The sequence below is a fragment of the Hetaerina americana genome, unplaced genomic scaffold (assembly GCF_022747635.1).
Source record: "Hetaerina americana unplaced genomic scaffold, ioHetAmer1.1.p SCAF_46, whole genome shotgun sequence".
Taxonomy (NCBI): domain Eukaryota; kingdom Metazoa; phylum Arthropoda; class Insecta; order Odonata; family Calopterygidae; genus Hetaerina; species Hetaerina americana.
In genome coordinates, this window is record NW_027287052.1 from 28,063 (window position 1) to 49,681 (window position 21,619).

Consider the following 21,619-nt stretch of genomic DNA (forward strand, 5'->3'; position numbering starts at 1 on the left):
CAGAAGGAGGAGTCATTAGCTCGAGTAGTTTTACCGCGCCTGGAAACATTACCCAGGAAGACAGGCATCTCCCTCCTCACTCCACTCGGGGGGGGGGGGGGGAGGTCGACTAAGGCGAAAGATGAATCCCACCCCCGCACCCCCTCCCCCAACCCGAGCCCTCTTTTTCCTTTACACGCCGAGGATGATACAAAACGAAACTCAAGGACGGCTCATTTTGTCGTGTTACGGCGAGAAGAAGAAATAAGGGAAATATTAAGGCAGCCCTAATGCGCCTCCAGCCCATTTGGGTACCACGGGTAATTGGTGAGACGACACGGATATCCCTCCCCTTTACCACCCGAGGAAAACCACGCTCAATTTCTTTTGCCAGCTCCGTGGATAGGGGAGAGAAAACAAAAGAGAGAAAAAAGAAAGAATAACATGGCATATCTTCATAAGCGACGCTTTTGTCGAGAAGACGGAAGTAAGAGACAATGCCCCCGCCAAAAACAAAGACGTAACGACATTGTTAAGCCGGTGTTCGCGGAAATTTCGTGTGGAAAATTGTAGGGAAATATTAACGACAGTATTATTGTAACCAACCAGCAATCATCGTCACGACGTTGATTGCTGGTTGACTTTGAACCTATAAGAAATACTTTTATCCTTAAAATAAATTTAATTCAATTACGGGGAACTCGATGGAGTACGTACTGCTAATCTCAAAATTTTCAACAATCAATACAATTGACATTCCCGCGGACTTATTCAATGTATATTTTTTTATTGAATGCTTGCATAATGGCCTTAGAAATGATTTCATTTCCTTAGCAATTTTGATGATTCGAAATAAATTTTAAGAATACAGAGAATTTCACGAAAATGTGCATGTTAATTATGATGAGGTCATCAATGATTTAGATGGTCAGTTATGATTTGTAAAAGCATGCGGTTAAGCAGGCTTAAAAAAATACCATTTTCGTTAACAACGAGCCTGTTTATCAAAATGGCGCGATCAATAATCGGAAGCAATCAAAAATTGAAATGATCTAAACTCAAAATAAATGCCATAAATACTAAATGAAACGTGGAAGTAATATTTGATAGCATGTAAAACAATGTGAAGCGAGTGTTTTATCCTCCCTACAATCCAGTCCTATCCCCACGTGAATTTACTCAATTCCTAATGTGAATAAACACCTTAAGCAGCAAGTATTCATCATCAGAAGCAGTTGTATGGGTTGCTAAACATATTTCAAATTGCAACAGATGCCGCTGACGCTTTACTTGATTAAAATCAATGAAACACATAGTGCATCACTCATTAATCCAACAATCCAACATCAAAATTAAATTTCTGGCGCATACATATTATAAATTATTAAATTAATTCAATATAACTCATTATTAAATAGTCCTCGCAGTTAAGTTGTCTTCAAATAATAAGAATTATGCTTAAGGGCAGGCATACATCTACTGTGTTTCTCATATGTTAAGAATATAAAAATTTTTTAAGGAGAAATTATTTATTCGTTGTCATAATGTATACTGACACAGAAGATTTAGAAGATAGTAATGGTAAAAGCTCTCTTGATATATATTTAATCAGGTAATTGACGACTGCCTCCGTAGAAAGAACTAATTACATAAAAAGTTAATTGAATTTGATGTGACTGAAGTAGCACGCGATATTTTTTTTGGCTATGGGAAATGGAGGGTTATCAAAGTTATTATGCCTCAGAATCTTTTGAAATTCTTTAATACTCACTTCTTTATGACCTACTTTCAACGTAGAGTTATGAGGAGACACTCGAATTATTCTGATGCTGCTACTTTGATTCCCGTTGGCATTTCTTTCAAAGGGAAGCTCGCGTATTCACTTTTGAAGTTTGCTTTCATTGCTCTGATTGCGTGAAAACTAAATTAGCCAAATGGAAGCATATGCGAAGGTATGTGTAAGCGTTCTTGGCGATGGTGTATTTTTTAAATAAATGCACTTAAAATGCAGCTGAGGGCACTCAGTTGGCAGCGTGGATAGTTATTTCGCGAGGACGTAAGACCAGAGATAAGCTTAGTCTAACGAAATTCAACTGAAAAAAATAACAATATTCCAATTTCCGGAGCCATTTGCGAAGGGTAACTCGCTGTGAAAAAACATTCTTTTTTTAATCAACCTGATTTTAGAATTTGTACAACCACGGTACAGTATATCTTGTTAAATAATCGTCTAAGACTCCAAAATGGCTCCAGTGATAATCTTTATTTTCCACTATTTTCAATTAATTCTGAAGCATTTTTATTAGATCAACATTTTAATTTTTCGAGGATGTTAAATTCTTTTTAGGTCGGCTATTTAATTTATTATTTTTTAAGGGTTACTTTTTAGTATCTTTTTTTAGTCTACCCACTCATGGTAGGTTTTCGATGGGCCGATTACTTAAAAACGGCTATATTCCTAAGCTATACCTTATTAAAACACGAGGTTAGTTTGAAAAGTTTTCGGAATTGAATAGAAATAAACTACTTACCTCAGTGAACCTTTTTTTTTTAATTTTTCAATCTAGTCTTTCCTGTACACTAATACACTTGGTCCAGTGATGTCCCGATGTCTTTATCCCATCTCGTAAATTAGATTCCTTCACGCTTGCTAAATACTCGTCTATTTCGGCTGTCAGTTCTTTGTTTGAAGAAAATCTCCGTCCGCCAAGAAAGATTTTTAAATTGAGGAAGAGATGGGAATCTAATGGAGTCAAATCAGGAGAATAAGGCTGGTGTGGTAATAATTCGTATTTCACGTATTTCGTATTCGTTCACGTATTTTTGCCATGGCAACGACACTTTGCGTGTGGGCGTGCATTGTCTTGATGAAAGATGACTTTCTTCTTTGTCAAACCTCTGAGATACTCTGCTTCAGAATTTTACTTTGCCATAAACTATTCTTCGACTCGACCTATTTCTTGTCCTATCTACACCTACATCTACTTAATGCCCCACAAGCCGCCGCAAGTGCGTGTGGCGGGGGATGTTAGAGCACTACCCGTAATTAAGAAAAAAACCGCATGCGAAAGCCACAAATTCATACAGTCCACTTACAAAACATTGTATGCATTCATGCTATCACCCTTACAACCCACACACATGCAAACACTCAAACTACCAACTAACATACATATGCACCTACAAATACACCTAATATCCTTGCAATGTTTAATTTTGTTTCGACTTGTAAATTAAATGTTTTTAATATTTCTAAAGTGACTTCGGTTTCTTACTATTATGATTTCTGATTGTTCGGGGAAAGAATGAGTATTTGTATCCATCTGTACTGGAATCTATCTCCCTTATTTTGTCTTTGTGGTCTGATCTACATAAGTAGTGTGGGGCCATTATAATTCCTTTGGTGTCATCGCTAAACCCATTTGTTCTGAACCTTTCTAAAAGTCTAATCCTCCCTTCATTCCGTCCAACATTCATACTATTTTCCTGTGTGTTCATGTACCTCGTCTGCAACAGTCTTTAAGGGTACATTGCCTATCAATATCCCCTCTATCTACTTGGTCTGCCTTCTTTGATTCTTTTTTTTCTCCCGACAACCCTCCCTCCTCCCTTACCACGCCTAGAACCCCTTCGTTTGTTTCCGTTGCGTTGGCTCTAGTCGCCTCTAATTGGCTCCAGGGTTGGATCTTTAAGTCGACTGTAACATGTGCGGTGGTATTATCGCATTACGAAGTTCTGAAAGCAAACTTTGACCTGCACCACCTTTGTTTTTATACGGCGATACACGTTGCCGTTAACTTGACTGTAAGTGGAATCACATACGAGAATTCCTCTTGCCTTGTAGTGCGCTAACTCCGAGTAGTGCGCTATACCGTGTCCCCGGCTTTTCTCCTAATTACCTTATCGCCCAGAATATCCTCTTATTTTAATCTCATCCTTTTTTCGTGATGTCAAGAATGTGCCACCTTGATGGCACCTCCCCCATCTATAGCTCTGTATGGTACTAATTCCAATTACGGTATCAAACAGGGTTTACCCATGCGGAACATTTCAAGGAAATGAAAAGTTTTGGCCTGAAACTCTGAACACACAAGGCAGTTTTAGTATTTCAGTATATTTAAGTACCCTGCAAGCCACCGCTAGGGTGTTTGGCAGGGGGTGAATACATACCAGACTACTTGTACCCCAAAATATTCCCCCCACCCTTGGCGCGATTGGACAACATCTACATCTACTTAATACCCCGGAAGGGCGTGTGGTGGGAGGTGTTAGGACACCACCTGTATTTAAGAAAGAAAAAAAAACCGCAAGCAAAAGCCGCAAATTTTTGCAGTCCACCAACAAAACATGGCATACATTCATGCAAGAACACTTACACCCCACACACATGCAAACACTCAAACTACCAACTAACATACATATGCACCCACAAATACACCTAATATCCTTGCAATGTTTAATTTTGTTTCGACTTGTAAATTAAATGTTTTTAATATTTCTAAAGTGACTTCGGTTTCTTACTATTATGATTTCTGATTGTTCGGGGAAAGTATGAGTATTTGTATCTAGTGTCTGTACTGGAATCTATCTCCCTTATTTTATCATGAAATCTTAAATCTATTTGTTTAACACTTCATAGCTCTAATTTTATTGACATGACCGTACTACGATGGGGATATTAATACATTTACAACATAATTGCTAAAAATGAGATATCCTTCCAATGTATGCAAAAGATTTAATCTGTAATTGTTTTGATGACCCTGAGGATGTCGGCCACGAGAAATTTGCCTTTTAAACCGTTATAATATATTTTTAAACGCATAATGGAAACTTAAATTCTGAATGGAATCAGTATTACTGCATTTTCGAAATTTATTTTTAATGACAACTTAAATAACAACTTTATTTTTTTATTCTCTCATTCCTCCTCACATGAGTAGCATTTTTTAGCATGTCAGGGATCCTCGAGCTGTGTAATGTTGTCATATTTGTCGACGCATTCAACCTAATAAAACACAACCGCCATTATTACTGTCATTTCATCATTCATTTCCACCCAGTTGGCTTATTCAATCCCCCTCCATACCCACATCCTAAAATTTTCAATCTAGGCTTAGCCTTTCACTTAAAAAATCACGTTTCCCAGCACCGAAATAATGCATTCCATTTTAACAATAATGAAAGCAAGCACAATAATGGTCGACGGTTTCGTCAACAATGAAATCTCATCACTATGGACGACGACTGTTCGATACGATCAGTTTTTAGAAACAACTGACGGGGTATCTCTCTTTCTCTCTCGCCCGCAGGTCCAGCGGCGGTCTCGCCATCGCCCTCCTCGCCCTGCTCGTCTCGGCCGTCGAAGGCGCCAAGGAAGACGACGACATCCTCACGGCCCCACGGGTCCTCGGCGACGAGTACGTGGTCTTCCGGAGCGGACCCACCAAGTCCCGCGCCTCTGCCGGCGAGGATGCCCTCAGCAACTCAGCCCTGCTTGGCGTGCTCACGGGAAGCATCCTGTCCCCGGCGGACACTCTGCCCCTCGTCGAGGTGCAGACGGAGGTGTCGGTGGTGACGAGCAAGGAGGTTCTGGTTGGCGGGAGGCCCGTTGCTGCCCTCCTCCCTCCTCGGGTCGAGGTCGAACCCATGTCGGACACGGGTCGACGGTCAGTGATCAACGCCGAGGAGGAGGAGAGGAAGATTCTGGAGAGGAAGGCTAAGGCTGGAAAGAAGAAGGCCCCCGCCACGGCCTCTGTGGTCCCCGTGCCGGCCCTCGTCCTGGGGGCGGCCGAGGGCGTCGGCAAGGCAGTGGAGGTGGTCCCCGAGGCCCTCAAGGGGGTACAGAGCCCCAAGTTTGTGGCCAAGGAAGGGGAAATAGGCGTCCCACCGCAGAAGGCTATTGAAGGGTGAGTGGAATGGTATTAGCGAAATATTTTGCAGATATTGAGTTCCTTTCTCCATAACTTTTCTCACACTTCATAGCTGGAGTTTTCTTTCGTTTTGCTTCGTTTGAAAAATAATTTTTTTTTTAAACCTCGCGAATGACAATGATAAGCATCAGAATTTCATCCATGCACACTAATCGCCCACCTTGGTCATTCAATAAGGAGATTAAGTTTTAAACATGGATTAGTACCTATTTACTAAGTGAAAATCAAAGCTTTTGCCTGAGTGTTTGAGTAGTTTATACCGTGAAATAAACAGTGACATTTCATTTTAAAATATTCCCATAGGGACTCAAAACAACATTAAAAAAATGACGATATTAAGGAAAAAAAGTGAATGTCCAAATATGAATTTATAAATACACAAAACTTATCACTGCGCGATTTTTTCTCGATGTTATTCCATTTTTTAGAACACACAGCACCGCACCACTGATTCAAACGACAGCCAACAGCAAAATGGCGATATATGGAATAGTTTGCAAATTCACACGTCTACTCAATAGTTCTGCCAACATGAGAGAAAAAAAATCATTCCAGTACTGATGCCATCTATGGGCGAGCTCGAGAACTTTTGCAGGCCACCCTCGTATACCGTGTCAACAGTTATCTTCTGTACACCTTGGGCATTTATAATGTTTTTTTTTAATTTAATCAAGAATTAATTCAGACCGGCTCAGCAATTCTAATTATATAAGCGTAAAATCACTATATATTATACAAGTGCATACTCGTCGTTTTGAAATTTTAGTATCCGTATATTCAACATTTCATATTGTAAAACATTTTTCGATAAACAAAAATTATAAGCAAATCTCTATCTGTGATATAATAAACTCGACACAGCTTTTACTTCTGCTGCTCAATATTTGTCTGCCGAGAACTTTTGAACCAGGTCCAAGGATCAGTCGCGCGTAACAGATTCAACTTTTTCGCGATGTCGTGTAAAACCTTTCCAGAGTTGGTCATAAAATTTTTTTTTCTGCGAATCAAAAAAAATCTGTTAAAGCCGTAAATGAGACCAGGTTTACGGAAAGAGTTACACAGGCATGTCCTGTTTCTTCTTTTTTTTCTCGATACAATCGGAGGCTACTACATACACTCCCGATAAAAAAAACAGACAAAAGAATTATCGAACCAACCAAAACTCCGACGTCACTGAAGCGAATTAATAAAAAAATATTTTGTTTTTAATATTTACATATTCTTTGGCATTCCCCCGAATCATTTTGCTGTCACTTATAATGTTTCGAGATGTAGAAACGTATGCTCTTTTGACATTGATTGAAGATAAGCTTGCGTCGAAGTCTCCGTAGTCCGAATTCGAAAAAATCTGTGTATTCAATTGGAAGAACTCTTATGAACTTTGGTGCGCTATTTTTTTAGATTCAGTGAGCATGTGGACAATTAATCGCAATCAGTAACCAGTTGACAGGTTTTCCTGATTCAAAAGTCTTGATATTCAAATCTCTTTATTAAGCGAGAAATCTTTTTTTTTTTCAAATTATTTCAGTTTGGAATTCTTGACAGACTCATCACACAATTGACTCATTTCTTTCTTTATCCGAAAGTTTTACGTTTTTGATTTCACCCCAAAGCCACACCCCGAAACACACACACTGTCGTCATTCCTTAATTTCTTCTCCGTAATGATCACGTTTCAAGTCCGAAACTGGAAAACAAAATTCAACACTTGCTATCTGATTATTTCTTCTTGCGTAGTCCATCAGAAAACGTACCTGTTCATTGCTAATACCAGACATATTAATATTCATATTTTTGCTGCCATGATTTAATTCGTTGTACCAGCGTTTCACAATGGCAAAGGATAGGGCTTTATCGCCAAAAGTGAAAGTAAGTTGATCGATGCACTCCTCTCTTGATAATCCACGTCGAAAGTCGTAAAACATCATCGCAATAAAGTGTTCACGAAAGTGTTTCACACCATTTTTTCGCCGAGACATTTTCGAGTCACTGTAAACAACACAAATTCTGATCAAACGACAAAATGTTCTGAAAAAAGTTAGCGTTAAAAGGGAACATTCAGATGGAAACGTCAGATGGCTCCTAAAGCACTTAGTGTTGTCAAGGCCTAAGATATAAATAGCAACCCTCGTACGTGTTTTAACCGCGCCGCAGGAATACTTATGTTCACTGAGCGATATTGATCTCACAGTCAAAGGTCCTGTTGAAATGAGGATGGATAAATAAATCAAGAAAAAACATTTTCCCACGAATTAAATTCATTTTTTCTGGAGATTCGATTTTAATTATGAAATATCATTGCACGTTCATGTTTTTATCATAAGGTCTACGTTATGATTTTTTCTGCATCGAGATTTCAGTCCAAGAAGATTGCAAATTTTGTCATTTCGAAAATATAAAGAAATACATGTCATCCCATTCAGCCTTTTAAGTAATCTCAGGATTTGAATGGATGTCAGTCGAAAACCGTAAAGATATGTTCCAGGGTCAGAATTTTCTATACACTATAAAAGTGTATAGAAATTTCTGATCTTGAAACGAGCCATATTTTTTATTAGGAATTACATGTGTATTTGTTGACCTCTTGTTGCCGTTGTTGCCTTGTTGCCGTTGACATGACTGGGAGCAATTACAACCAAATATAATAGAATGGTTTGAGGCGTCATTTTGTGGAAGGTGCCTCCTGATGATGACTTTGTGAGTCGAAACCTAGGTCGTGTTTAATAATATATATATGGAATAACTAAGTATTTCTTTTCCGAACCAAATAGATAAAAAGGATTATCAATGAAAAGCAGCTCTCGTTCCATTGATTAGAAAAAGAAACCGAATTTTTTTAGAAGTTTTTTATAAGTTTAATTTCACGTCCCTTGGTAACTTAAATATGAACGTATACAAAATGAAGTGGCTGATTATCGAAGGAGGAATAACAAGCATCTCCATCTTGCTCTGAAATTTTTAATCAAATACACTCTTAACCTACTTCGAAGAACCGGTCAATCAATCTTAATCTGTTTTCCGCAACAAAAATCAAAGCTAGAAATTTAAACGCGACTTTGACTTATCAATAAATTCATAAAATTTCATCGAATATCTTCCATTATGAAAGCAAAAAAAAAACTTTTTGAAACTTCGTAGCTAATACTTAGTTCAATGTATAAAAACCGAAGTTTTCTGCACGCCAATGAGCCCTGAAGGACACTAGTTACTCGATTTTTATTGCGTTACTTGAAAGAGATCTTATGTCTCGATTAGACCCCTCTCAAAAGGCTCTTATTTTATATTTTTCTCGACAAAATTCATTGACACAAATATAAATTAGATATGTCAGGATGAGGATCTAGAACCGTTTCGATCTGAGTCCAAAAGCAGGCGAAATCTTTAATTCAAGGTGGGTTTTGCCTATTTGTACCACCAAGATGCGCAAAAACTTTTTCCACCATCAATTTATCATCACATTTTTAAAATACGTTGAAACCCACCAGATATTATTCTTCAGACAATAATTTAATGCTGGAAAGGCTACAAGTCTTCAAAAGTCTTCAAAGTAGCACCCTTGTGCGTTCACACATCGCTGCCAGCGGGTTTTCCACGCCTCGTACGCCTTCTGGAAGGCGCCACCAGGAATGATACTAATGCTCCCTCGTCACGACCTGTTGTAACGCTTCCACCGAGCCGCGTTGACGTCCTTTCGGCACGGATTTGAGGCGGGGGAAGAGGCAGAAGTCTGGTGGAGCACTGTCCAAAAAAAGTTGATCCTCACTCACATGGTCTCATTAGGTCTTGGTAGATCCACGTGCGAGTTTCCTTTCGTTCGTCCGAGAGCACTCGCGGCACCAACTTCCCACACACACCTTTCTCATGTTCATGTTTGGCCCACATGTCGATGTACGTCACTTTTAATGATACTAAGTTCATCAGAAACCATGCAATAGCTGTCCAACAAAGCCCTCTCCTTTTGCCAGATTTTCATCATTTTTTAAAGGTCGTAGGGCATCCTGAACGTTCGGCATCTTCAAAATCTTCTCTACCCTCCCGAAACAATTTACGTCACTCAAAATTACCCGATCTACCTATGGCATTATCACCATAAGCTAGCTGAGCATATCATGAGTATTTTTTTCCGATTTTACCCATAGTCACGCAAAATTTGATGGCGTAGCGCTGTTCCTCCGTTGGAAAGGCTCACGAAGCGATAAATTTTTAAAATAAATTTGGTGGTACAACCGTGATAAACGTAACTCATGGAACATATACCGAGATATGAAATTTGAGATTTGCGAGTTGTCGATGACACCTATATTTGCATTGTCTTGCGAAAGTCATATACACCACGTTCTTCATTTACCAATGGAAAGTGCTTACACCGCAGCCAAAGATTTTGCTTTACTCGCAAGATGAGCCCGTTCTTGGCATGACACTCGTTCGTGCTCTTCCAGATGCTTCCAATCGCCTTGATCGTCTCCCTCTAATTGGTTTCTCAAGAAATCAATGCATGAGCGATATTTCAACGCAATCAAATATGGAGTTATGTTTCGAGTGTTCGTACTACTGGCTAAATCTTAGAAATCTTGAGTATCAAAAGGCAAAAAACAGTCGAAATCCCAATTAGGAAAAAAATAACCAGCTTTTTCTTATTCTTCATCTTCTGCGCCTCGTGGATTGGAAAAGCAAATCTTAAAATTAATTTGGAGAACTCCGTGCACTTCAAAGGAATGTTTCTTTTCCAAACAGTCTCCTTCGACGGAGCTTGAGATGATGCCTTGGAAGCCATTTCGCTTATCTCATTTCTTTTGGGATTAATTTAAATCCCCTTTGGTGGGCTGGAGGGTTTCGAGGTCGTGTCTTCAGACTACTATTTATTCAAAAAAATATTAAAATCAGCGCTTTCCAGAAATATGACCCTCAAAATTTACTTTATTTTCTTGTTATTCGCCCTTAAGTTGATGTAGCGAAATCAGTCCTATAAGGTATTCTTCGTACTGACTCGTTGCGGGATAAAAATGAAAATATGGGTCACACATATTAATATTATGCCTTTGATGAAGCCTTCAAGTTAACATGCATTACTTTAATAACAAGAAGAACATAAGGAGCAATATTATAAATATTCACTTGCGGGCATTTACTTATTAGCATTTACTATGTGGAGATTAGGTCTTTTCAAGGGCGCACTGGCATACATGTGTGTGCGTTTTTGTGTGTGTAGTATATTCACAAACAAACGCACACACACATGATAAAAGTTTGCACAAGTGGAGAAAGACAAAAACAGAAAAAAAAACAAAAAAAAAAGAAAATAAAATCACTCGGGGACAAATTTTCGGTGTTCAAGTCACCTTTCTCAAGGAAGAGAAGTACAGAACTAAGCCACTTTTTATGCATATATATATATCTCGTAAGTTGTTCTACATTATCGATATATATATATATATATATATATATATATATATATATATATATATATATATATATATATATATATATATGTATATAGTACAATACACAGTAACACACAATATAGAAACACAAAAAAAGAAGAACACTCACACGTTATTTCTTGATATTTCGACGGAAACAATCCGTCTTCCTCTGAAGATATAGAAGTAATGATTCCGTCGAAATATCAAGAAATAACGTGTGAGTGTTCTTCTTTTTTTGTGTTTCTATATTGTGTGTTACTGTGTATTGTACTATTCGGCACTTCTGTGTTACGTCTACGAAAGCATATATATATGTATATATATATATATGTATATATATATATCGATAATGTAGAACAACTTACGCTATATATACATATATATATATATCGATAATGTAGAACAACTTACGAGAGCAATATAACATTTGAACGGCACAATAGAGCACAAAATAAAAGAGATAACACGTAAAAGGGCACTCATATATATATATAAACCATAAACACAGTAATCAACCCGAAGGTCGGTTTAGTATGTGTTTGTGGAGATCACCCAGTACTAAGCCCTATACGGCGTGTGAATAACCACACATTAGGGTAGGGGGGCCAGTTCCTTTCCCTGTGCCGGTTATGGTTTCCCAGGAAGATCTGGTACCCGAAAAATCACATAGCTTGGGTGGAGCTGCAGGTGCCCCAGAGTGCCTTGCCCGGTAATCGAACCCGGGACCCTCCGGTCAGTAGCCCAACGCTCTACCCACTGGACTACCGCGACCAACTTAGTATATACATATATATATATATTCGGATTTCGAACCGTTCCGGTCGAAATCCGAGATAAGCACGAAGCCTTGGCAACAAGAGCGTAGTGAGAAAATTGTTGCCTCTTGTTAATCTTTCAGGAGACTTCATTTCGTGAATCCCCTTCGACTGAACGAAGCCCTCATTGACTTTTTCAGAACGACGGCCGCTCCGGAAGCCCTACCGCTGACCACCCTCGTCCCACCGCTGCCCTTCCGCGGAGACATCGTCGCCGTCAACCTGCTGACCGACCAGAACGTCGGCTCATCCTCCGGAGGCCTCTTCGGCGTCCCCAGCAACGACAAGATGTCTGCCCTCGAACCGGCCGCTTCCAACCAGGCCACTCGGGTCAACGTGAAGAAGGACCCACAAGGGAACGATTACGAATACGAATATGTCTACTACTACTACGAGGACGATGAGAAGGCGGGCAAGGGAACCGCCGGCAAGGACGGCTCGCCTGCCTTCGAGGACGCTGACTTCGAGGAGGATGATGACGGCAAATCTCCGACCAAAGCTCCCCCCAGCACCACAAGCACCACCACAACCACCACGACCACCACCACAACCACTACCACCACCGAAGCACCACCGCCGCCTCCACCAGCACCAGAGCCCACCAGGACGAGGACCAGGGGTCGCGGGGGCAGCGGGCAGAGGAGCAAGTTCCACGTGAAGAACCAGCAACACGAAGAGGAATCCTCGGAGTCGTCGGCATCCGCAGAGGAGGACTATTCGGGAGAGTCGGCCGCCGTCCCCGACAGGGGCTTCGGCAGACAGAGGGGAAGGGGCGGCGCAACGACTTCCGCGAGCCCGGACTCCTCGGAAGGAGGCAGGAACAGGGTGAGGTACACGGTCATTGATCGCAACAGGGCTGCAGCTGAGGCCGCCGAGGCGTCGGTGGGCAACAGGATAAGGCCGGCGGTGCAGACCATTGAGGAAGCAGTCCCCGCGAGCAACGAGGTCGTAGGATCCAGAGGAGGTCCAAGGTGAGGGCACAATTTAGTTACAGGACTGCTACCGAGCTAGAACATGTAAAAAATTATAATAATATCAAGGCGATTACATGCAAATACCTTGAGACGCCAATCCCTTTTGGGATGGGGGAAGTCAAAGGAAACGGTCTTCACTTTAAGTAATTTCGGGAAAACTTATTTCCCCTTTTTATTGATTCCCATCTAATCGTTCTGTTCTTGCGCGCTTCTTCCGCCTTCGTCATATGCATTTATTGTTTGGTGCATGCTATTTCATATCTGAGATCTCATGCATTCTTCCTCCCCAGAGGCTTTGCCTGTCAATTTTAAAATATTACGAATGACAAAATTCCATGGGCACAATTAATGATTGTCTTAGATGCATAAGATATCATATATATATATATATATATATATATATATATATATATATATATATATATATATATATATATATATGTGTGTGTGTGTGTGTGTGTGTGTGCGTGAGTGTGTGCATATATATATATATATATATATATATATATATATATATATATATATATATATATATATATATATATATATATATATATATGTACGATCGTTTACTTTGGAGTGAATATTTTTGCATTTTGAGGGCACATAAGTAACTAACAATTCATTTTTCGGAGTAAGCGAATTCGCACAATTTAAATTCCGATTCAATTATTACTGATTAATTAAATCGTCGGGTCGATAATGAATAATCTTATGCATTTTTGAGGCAAACGTAAATGGAATAAATGGTTGTAATAAGGTATACTTTTTATATTTTTGTAATAATTTGGCAATAAAACAGTAATCCTTATAATTTTAAACGAGCGAATGTATTGATTTTGATAATCATTTTAATATTTCTGTTCGTTTTAAATTATGCACAGTGAAGCGGAAATGTTGGCTTACCTACACCAAATAAAAAAAAGAAAGTTTATGCATATTTTTTTGGGATTTGAAATAATTTTATCGCCGTAAAAATTAATTTGTCGAGTTCCAACTGTTCGAAGTTCTTGATAGTATAAGGATTAAGCGAAAAAAATACAAGAATATTACATTTACAGAGAGATATGGGGAAGTACACTATAGATGGCTCTTTTATTTATCAATTGACTTGAATTATATCGGTGATTCAATCTTTAACTACCAATACATATGTTGAGACTTCATAAAAATCTCAAAGCAGAAATATTTAATTTAGATCGATATGTTTTCCTATGACGTCTTCAACAGTAGTAATTTTGGCCATCTCGATTATCTTCAAAAGATGACTTCTCAAGAATTAATTCACTAGACCATTATAGAAATAGTAGTAGATGGAGTTGATGCTGTGGCTAGCGTACTGGCTTCACACTCAGAGACCCCGGGTTCAAATTACGACAGTTGCCCTATTGTCCAGAGACATCATCCCTACTTGGGGTGCGATGTGGACAAAGCAGTTGGGGTGAATTTCCCCTTCCATTGGTAGGGAATTAAGTTTTTATGTGACCCCTTGGCGTCTTTCATTAATAGAGTGAGAAGTTCCGACGCTGGGTTTCTCTCCTACATTTTCCCCATACCCTGAAAACCCTACCCCTATGAAACTTCCTATCTCCCCATAATGTCGGAAATTACCTTAGCTCTGGATGACTTAATCTATTAGGTTGTACTAGAGAAATGGTAATTGTTTTATTCTCATTGAACTGTTAATGAAGATCATAGGGAAAATGATAGTGCTCCGTGGAGAAATTCAGCAAATACTCCGAAAAATCAAATTGCTTATTGAGATAATCAAACATCAATGTACGTATTTCAATTTGGATAACTTAAGTGCAAAATTTATAGCCAACTTTCTTTTTCTTTGAACGTCTTCCTCGTTAAGATACCGCAACCGAAATCGTGACCAGCCCACAGCCGTTCCCGTGGAAGTCATCCCTGAGGACCGCCTCCCATCTAACACAAGGTTCCCCCCGAGGAGCCGCGGACAAGTCGACGACTCCTACGCCACTGAGCCAATCCAGAGGGTGCCAGCCGCGACGCCCGCCTCCCCCCCGCGGGGAGCCGTGAGACCCAGCCTCGAGCTCGTCGACAGCAGTTCTTTCCGCACCAACGCCGGCGGCGCCTCTCCGGACCAGGACCTGGCCGCCCCCTCATTCCCTGCGATCCCGTCCGGAGCTCCCGTCAAGTTCCTCGGGGTCAACGCCGAGGGCGGAGACTACGAGGAGGAAAGCGAGGACTCGTCTGCCGAAGGACGTAAGGGTCGACCAAGGACGGAGGTTGTTTCGACGACGCTCTCCCCGACTCCACTCGACGCCTCTGTTCACCCGACCTACTCCCACGACCCCGACTTCGACATCGTGTCCTCCACCTTGCCAGCGGCTGTAGAGAAGTCCGTGTTCGACTTGTACGCCATACTCCAGGCCCAGGACAACGCCAGCAACCTCGTGAGCACGGAGGAGAGCGAGGAAGTGTCCGCGGATGGCGCCACGACCGCACGCGATGAGGAGGAACCGACCACCACGACCGCCCAGCCGACCACCACGACAACTCCAGAACCGACCACCACCACCACAACCACCACCACTACGACACCAGCCCCCACGACTGAGAAGTCGGGCGGCCGGCCCAACAGGTTCAGGGGAAGGGGCAACGGCAATCAAGCATCGGCACCGGGACGCAACCGATTCAGAAGACCGGATTCCTCCGCGGCCAGCTCCACTACAGAGGCGCCCTCCTCCGAGGCGCCGGTTCGCACCAGGGGCCGGTTCAGCCCGAGCAGGAACTCTGGAGGCAACGGTGCACGCGGTTCCTATGGCAGAAGATCAACCACGACCGCAGCTCCGACCCAGGCCGACGAGTCCGATCACGAAGAGGAGAAGCCCGCGACCAGGCAGTTCTCAAGACTCCCCCTGAACAGAACCCCTGGGAACAGATTCAGGGGTCGCGGTGGTCAGAGCTCTACTACCACGACTGAGTCGACCCCCAGCGAGGGAGGAAGCCCATCCTCACCGTCCCTCCTGGCCAGGCCCACTTTCGCAGACCGATACAACCTGAGAAGGAGAGGAGGACAGGGAACCACGACGGCAGCTACTCCGGCCGTCGACGACAACGAGGAAGGCGAGTCGGATAGAGCGGCAGTTGAAGCTTCCGAAGCATCTCCGGCACCGGAAACCCCATCGAGGCTCCCCGGGAGACCGAGAGTGAGGCCCCCCGGTTCTCTGGCCCCAAGACCGATCAGACCAGGCCCGAGGGTTAACCTTCCCGGTAGAACTAGGCCAGGACTGGCTCCCCTTCCCCAGACCGCATCCACGGCAGCGGCGGAGGACCCCTCAGATGTCGCACAGGAAGAGGCTGCGTCGGAGACTCATTCGGTTAGTACCGTGACTGGGATATGATTAAGTTTAGTAGTCTGCACGCCATACTACTAGAGAGTTCTCTAGCTCTCCAATTGAACTCATTTCGCAACGTTTTTTCCTTTCTTGAGTCAAAATTGCTGTTGACCATTTCTGATGACTCTGTTTTTGAAATCATAGTTCAGCGGAAATCATTGTCTTCTTTTGGAGTCACAACTTTTACTTGCAAGGAATGTGGCAAGGTTTAAAGCAAAGTCGATAGCTTGCCTGGATTGATGGTGAAGTCTCAGACTATTCTATCTCGTCCCTGTGTGATACGGTACTTGATCACATATCAACCCCGAGGGACTTTCAAAAAGACATTCAGTTATATCTATTTCCGACTATCTAGATTAGAGACCATCAAAATGGGGGAGGATATTCCCACTTTGAAAATTTTAAGGTTTTAGAAGATAGGGCTGCTACGCATTGGTAGGCTCGAGTACAATCAAGCATTTATTCTTCCTGAAAGTTAAGCTTGATAAAGTTTCCAAAATTAAATGTCGTCGGAATATTCCGTTCCTGAAGGAGTGAATGTTATGAGCTTAATATTATTTTGTAAACTTAAAGCCCAAAAAGCCTCAGAAAAGGATGGAATATGATCAATAGGGCGAATTGGAAAAAAAGGGCTGACTATCGTTTAAGTAAACAAATGGGACTAAATAGAAATCATCGCACAAGATAAATTTATCTTTGGAAAATGGACGGTAAAAATATTTCGAGAAAATTTTTCATATCAGATGAATTCCAATCCTTCTAATGAATCATATGTCATTAATTTGTCTACCGTTTGCGTCACCAACTTTCGCCGACCTCTTTGAGTTTATTTCCCGAATGACCGTTCCAGGCCGCAGAGGAGCACGTGGACGGAGAGGATGGAGAAGACAAGGCCGGAGTGACCACCCCGATTCCAGGACCCCTCACCCGGCTGCGCAACCGACCCCGTCTACGCGTCACCGAGAAGGCGGCGACATCCCGACCCGCACCCGCCCCGTCAGCCGGCCGCCGACAGCTCGTCTCCTCCCTCCTGCCCAGGCGGCGACCGGGACAGGCTTCCACGACGGCCCCCGCGGCCCCCACCGACGAGGGCCAGCACGAAGGCGAGGAACACGATGACGGCGCGGAGGAACACCACCGAGAGGAGACGGCGGAGGGTGGTGACGAGGACGCGGCCCCAACGACGCCGGCAACTTCAACGACCGCTCACGAGGAGAGGGGACTCGCGGGATTGCTGGCCGGGCGGAAGCGGGCCCGTAGGCCCGGGACCCTATTCCCCGGCCGCCCTGCGCCCACCCCAAGCCACCCGGACGCGTAGTGTCCTTCCTCCGGTCCCCTCACCCTACCCCCTCCTCGCAAGCACGTCCACCCTCCCTCCGACAGCGGAAAGATCGAACCGTTAGGCAGATGAGTCCCAACACATGCGACAGCGGTTGTCGTCCCCGAAACATAAAGAGAGGAGTGGAAATATAAAGAGGGACAGAGGGGAAAATGTGTTCGTAAGAGGGAGAGAGGGGGAGAGAAAAATTTGCGGATCCAGCTTCTTGTAGGACTCAAAATGGCGACACGGGAAAATAAAACGATAGAGGAACGGTTTTTGGGGAACGGGAGCAAAAGAATTTTTTTTTAAATAAGATGGAAAGGCGGTTCACTATGACGAGGGTGATCGCCGTGACCGTAAAATCTAACCCTGTTCAACTTGTGATAGTCGTAACGTTGTGTCAATACTCCCCACATAGCTGCGCCGCAGAGCGATCCTCGCCGTAGCGGAAGCCTCCCGGGCGACAGGTCATGAAAAGCGGACAGGTGGAGTGGGCAGAAATTGAATGATGGGAGATTTCGAGACCAGAGTTTCGTCCGTTGCGAATGTAAGCGTGAAGATACCCGGTTGAATTTCAACGAAATGCAGTCCTTTCCCGTTGAATATTCAGACACTAACGTTATAAAAAAATCATTTAACTCAGTGCGTCTCAAAGAGATTGGATTAATTGTAGGAAGAATCCAAAAAGAAATGGTGACCTTGGTATTTTGTTCATAGATGACGTGGGGTTGTTCAACAATTTATTAGATTCATATGTCCCTATTTTTTTCACTCGCCGAGGTCAAACAGCTGTGTAGTATGACAGAACCTTCCATAAGCCATTTTCATTTCGTTTCTCAATTGTGCAATAAGAAGGGCACGTGCGCACTTAATCAACCCACCTTTTCTTTCGTCATTTTTTAACATTTTTCCGCTAGGGTCCCATCATTGTTCTTTTCAACCCGACCCCGGTTACGAACGTCAAATATTTTTAATATATGAAAATGAAAAAAAAATAGGAATCGGAAATATTTTTCAAAAACGAACTGTCTCGAGTGCCAAGACACTGCGAAGACGCTACGCGAACGAGGACTTTGTTTTGACATTCCCATTTCAACGCTCTCTTGTCCGGAGATTCGTCTTTTAATCTTCGTCGTGTCTCTTTTGATTTCCGATGGAGGACCAATGTGGATAATTGCCTCTTGCTCATAAAATTAACACTGTAATTTATATTAGAATGACTAAAGTGATATCAACATAGATTTCAAAGACACCTGGTTGACCCTACCTAACTATCCACATTTGCCCGAACTATCTACTTATATATATATATATATATATATATATATATATATATATATATATATATATATATATGCATATGCATATGCATATATATACATATATATGCATGTATATACATATATATATACATATATATGCATGTATATATATATATGCATGTATATACATACATATACATACATATACATACATATATATTTTATATATATATATATATTGTATATAAAGGACCGTTTCATACGACGCATATCTCGCGCATAATTCTACGAACAATTATTTGCTCCTCGTCCCCATTGAAATGCTCTATATTCGGTGATGTATATTCGGAAAGAAAAGCTTGGGTCTAATTTCATAGTAACGTATAACGAACGTGGAAATACGTATTATGGACTCCTGTGTATTTAAACATGCATGGTTTTTAACCGTGCAGTTATGTGCGAGAATACGCTTGGTGTGATTCGCTGTCCTTACGAGGCGATGCTTGCGAAGAATTGTGATTTGGAGGAGCATTGAACAGCTTCCAATGATTTGATTCTGATAACGGCGGACGATGTCGATCGATTTGAGAGACTATATATGTATCGCTGTTGAAAATACATCGGAGGCACCAGTTGATAACGATGATTTCAAAGTACTTCCATTTATAGCATTATATTTGTACCCTTTGCCCTTGATATCTTTTTTTTTATTTAAACACTAGCCTCCTTTGAATAATTCAAGATTATATCATTGTTTTTTTTTAATGTTGAGGATATTGAGAGAGTGGAATTGATCCACCTCTGGACTCTATATAGTGCCCATCGAAGAAATGGCGGCTTTGAAGACGGCGGCCGATTTTTTTTGGGTTGTGGATTCCATGAAAATCTTTTTTTTTAGTATAAATCTTTTCAACGTTTTAGGTAGAACGAAAAGTAATTGAATCAAATCCAATTGAATGTTTAATTATTGTTTTTTTTTTCATTAAAACCGTATGTTTCAACTCTAATCCCACCCCATCCCCTCTATTCTTAAAATGGTACCCACACCCTTGTGTTTTGTAAATATTTTTCATGTAATAAAATTAAATAAGCCTATGTTTGATTTTATTTTATACTTTCCCGAACTCGATCACTTAATTTAGATGGTCAGAGAAAACGTTTAGCGTGATCTCTCCTTATAAAATCTGTCTCAATCAGTGTAGCAAGTTGACGGATTGATATTCACGATTCAGGGTTTAAATAGCCAAATGTATGCCAATCCAGTACCAATATCACCGAGTATCCTGTAGCCCATTCTCTCCGTCTATCTACCTACCAATTCCCCTACATTGCAGCTACTTACAAGAAAACTTTCAATAATTGTTACAATGTAGCTATTATTTCCTCCCTCCCACCTACAGTCCCGCCAATGTAATCAAGGACTCAAGAATTACCAAGCATTTGGCTATTTAAACTTTTCAACCTCCCGGAATAAATCTTTCCCATTAACTAACGCCTTCCACGCCTATTCCCTCAACAACCAATCATCCACAACGGATGCCCCTCTGTGTATCCTTTCCCGTCACCCATTATCCCCTCTCATCTCCCCGTCATTAACTACTCAAACTCTGAAGAAAGTGGCTGGGACCACCGGAATAATTAGTATTAAGTGAGTTTTTAAAGCATTTATTAAGGTCTTTAATTTTAGGCCTTAATTAATCATTTTTTATTTATCTATATTTGCGTATGAATTTTCCCTACGTGTGTATACACATGTATACTAGTAAATAATCTATAATGACATGCAAGAGCAAATATGTTATGCGATTACATGGCATGGCATTGAAGAAATCTTGTCGGTAATGTATTTAAGAGACCCTCAAGACGAGGAATGTTGAAAGTCTCGGGAACAGACGAGCGTACGAAGATATGCATTCATGTGACGGAGGAAAAAGAATTATGCAAGTCCAAATTAGTGGGAAGGAAATTATTTGGATGGAGAAAAGTTCTCGAATTAGCAGCAAGTCTTCGACTTTTCCTGTTCCCGAAACGGAACGGCGTAGAAGGTACGTCCAAGAATGAGAGAGCAAAAATACTGAATTATTTCTGGCAGTTCGATCAAGATCTTGAGTGGGGAAAAGTTTTTACCCTTAATTGACATTTCATTTCCCATTTCGCTCCAAATTTCGTTTCCTTAGAGGAAAAATTCCAGTTCTCGAAAGAAAATGTGGTCTTATCTGAAGGAACCAGATGGGGCCCCTCTCAGGCCGCAACCGCACACAAAGGGCGACTCAAATGTGGGTCGCCTCAATCGGAGCGTGGTCATGAGTCTCTGGTTGTACACCCGGACTTGGGAGGGGGGGGGGATGAGTAAGGTGACCTTCGGAGTCGGAAACACATTACTTAGGTCATGGATTTTCCTAAGGTCACTCGTGTATTCTCCTAATGTTCCCGTGAAGCACATGACCTTATCACTTTCCGCTAAACCAAAGAGATCGTGCTCATCGAGAGATTAATAATTGAAAGTGCTGTTCATACGATGCCATTATCAAACATAATCAGCATTAT

General features: G+C 41.6%; 1 protein-coding gene across 1 annotated transcript; it reads left to right on the plus strand.

Moving 5' to 3' along the window:
- The first annotated feature begins 1,523 nt into the window (after window positions 1-1,523).
- LOC139693324 (mediator of DNA damage checkpoint protein 1-like) lies at window positions 1,524-19,101 on the plus strand. Its single transcript, XM_071591439.1, has 5 exons — window positions 1,524-1,591; window positions 5,292-5,888; window positions 12,291-13,121; window positions 14,983-16,471; window positions 17,340-19,101. Exons 1-5 carry the CDS (start codon window positions 1,524-1,526, stop codon window positions 17,805-17,807), a joined length of 3,453 nt encoding a protein of 1,150 aa, XP_071447540.1. The 3' UTR covers window positions 17,808-19,101.
- The last annotated feature ends 2,518 nt before the right edge of the window (window positions 19,102-21,619 follow it).

Coding starts and splice junctions, on each gene's coding strand:
- LOC139693324 (XM_071591439.1), top strand. CDS start 1,524: ATGTATACTGACACAGAAGATTTAGAAGATAGTAATGGTAAAAGCTCT. Junction 1,592..5,291: donor CTTGATATATATTTAATCAG/GTAATTGACGAC, acceptor TCTCGCCCGCAG/GTCCAGCGGCGGTCTCGCCA. Junction 16,472..17,339: donor CTGCGTCGGAGACTCATTCG/GTTAGTACCGTG, acceptor TGACCGTTCCAG/GCCGCAGAGGAGCACGTGGA.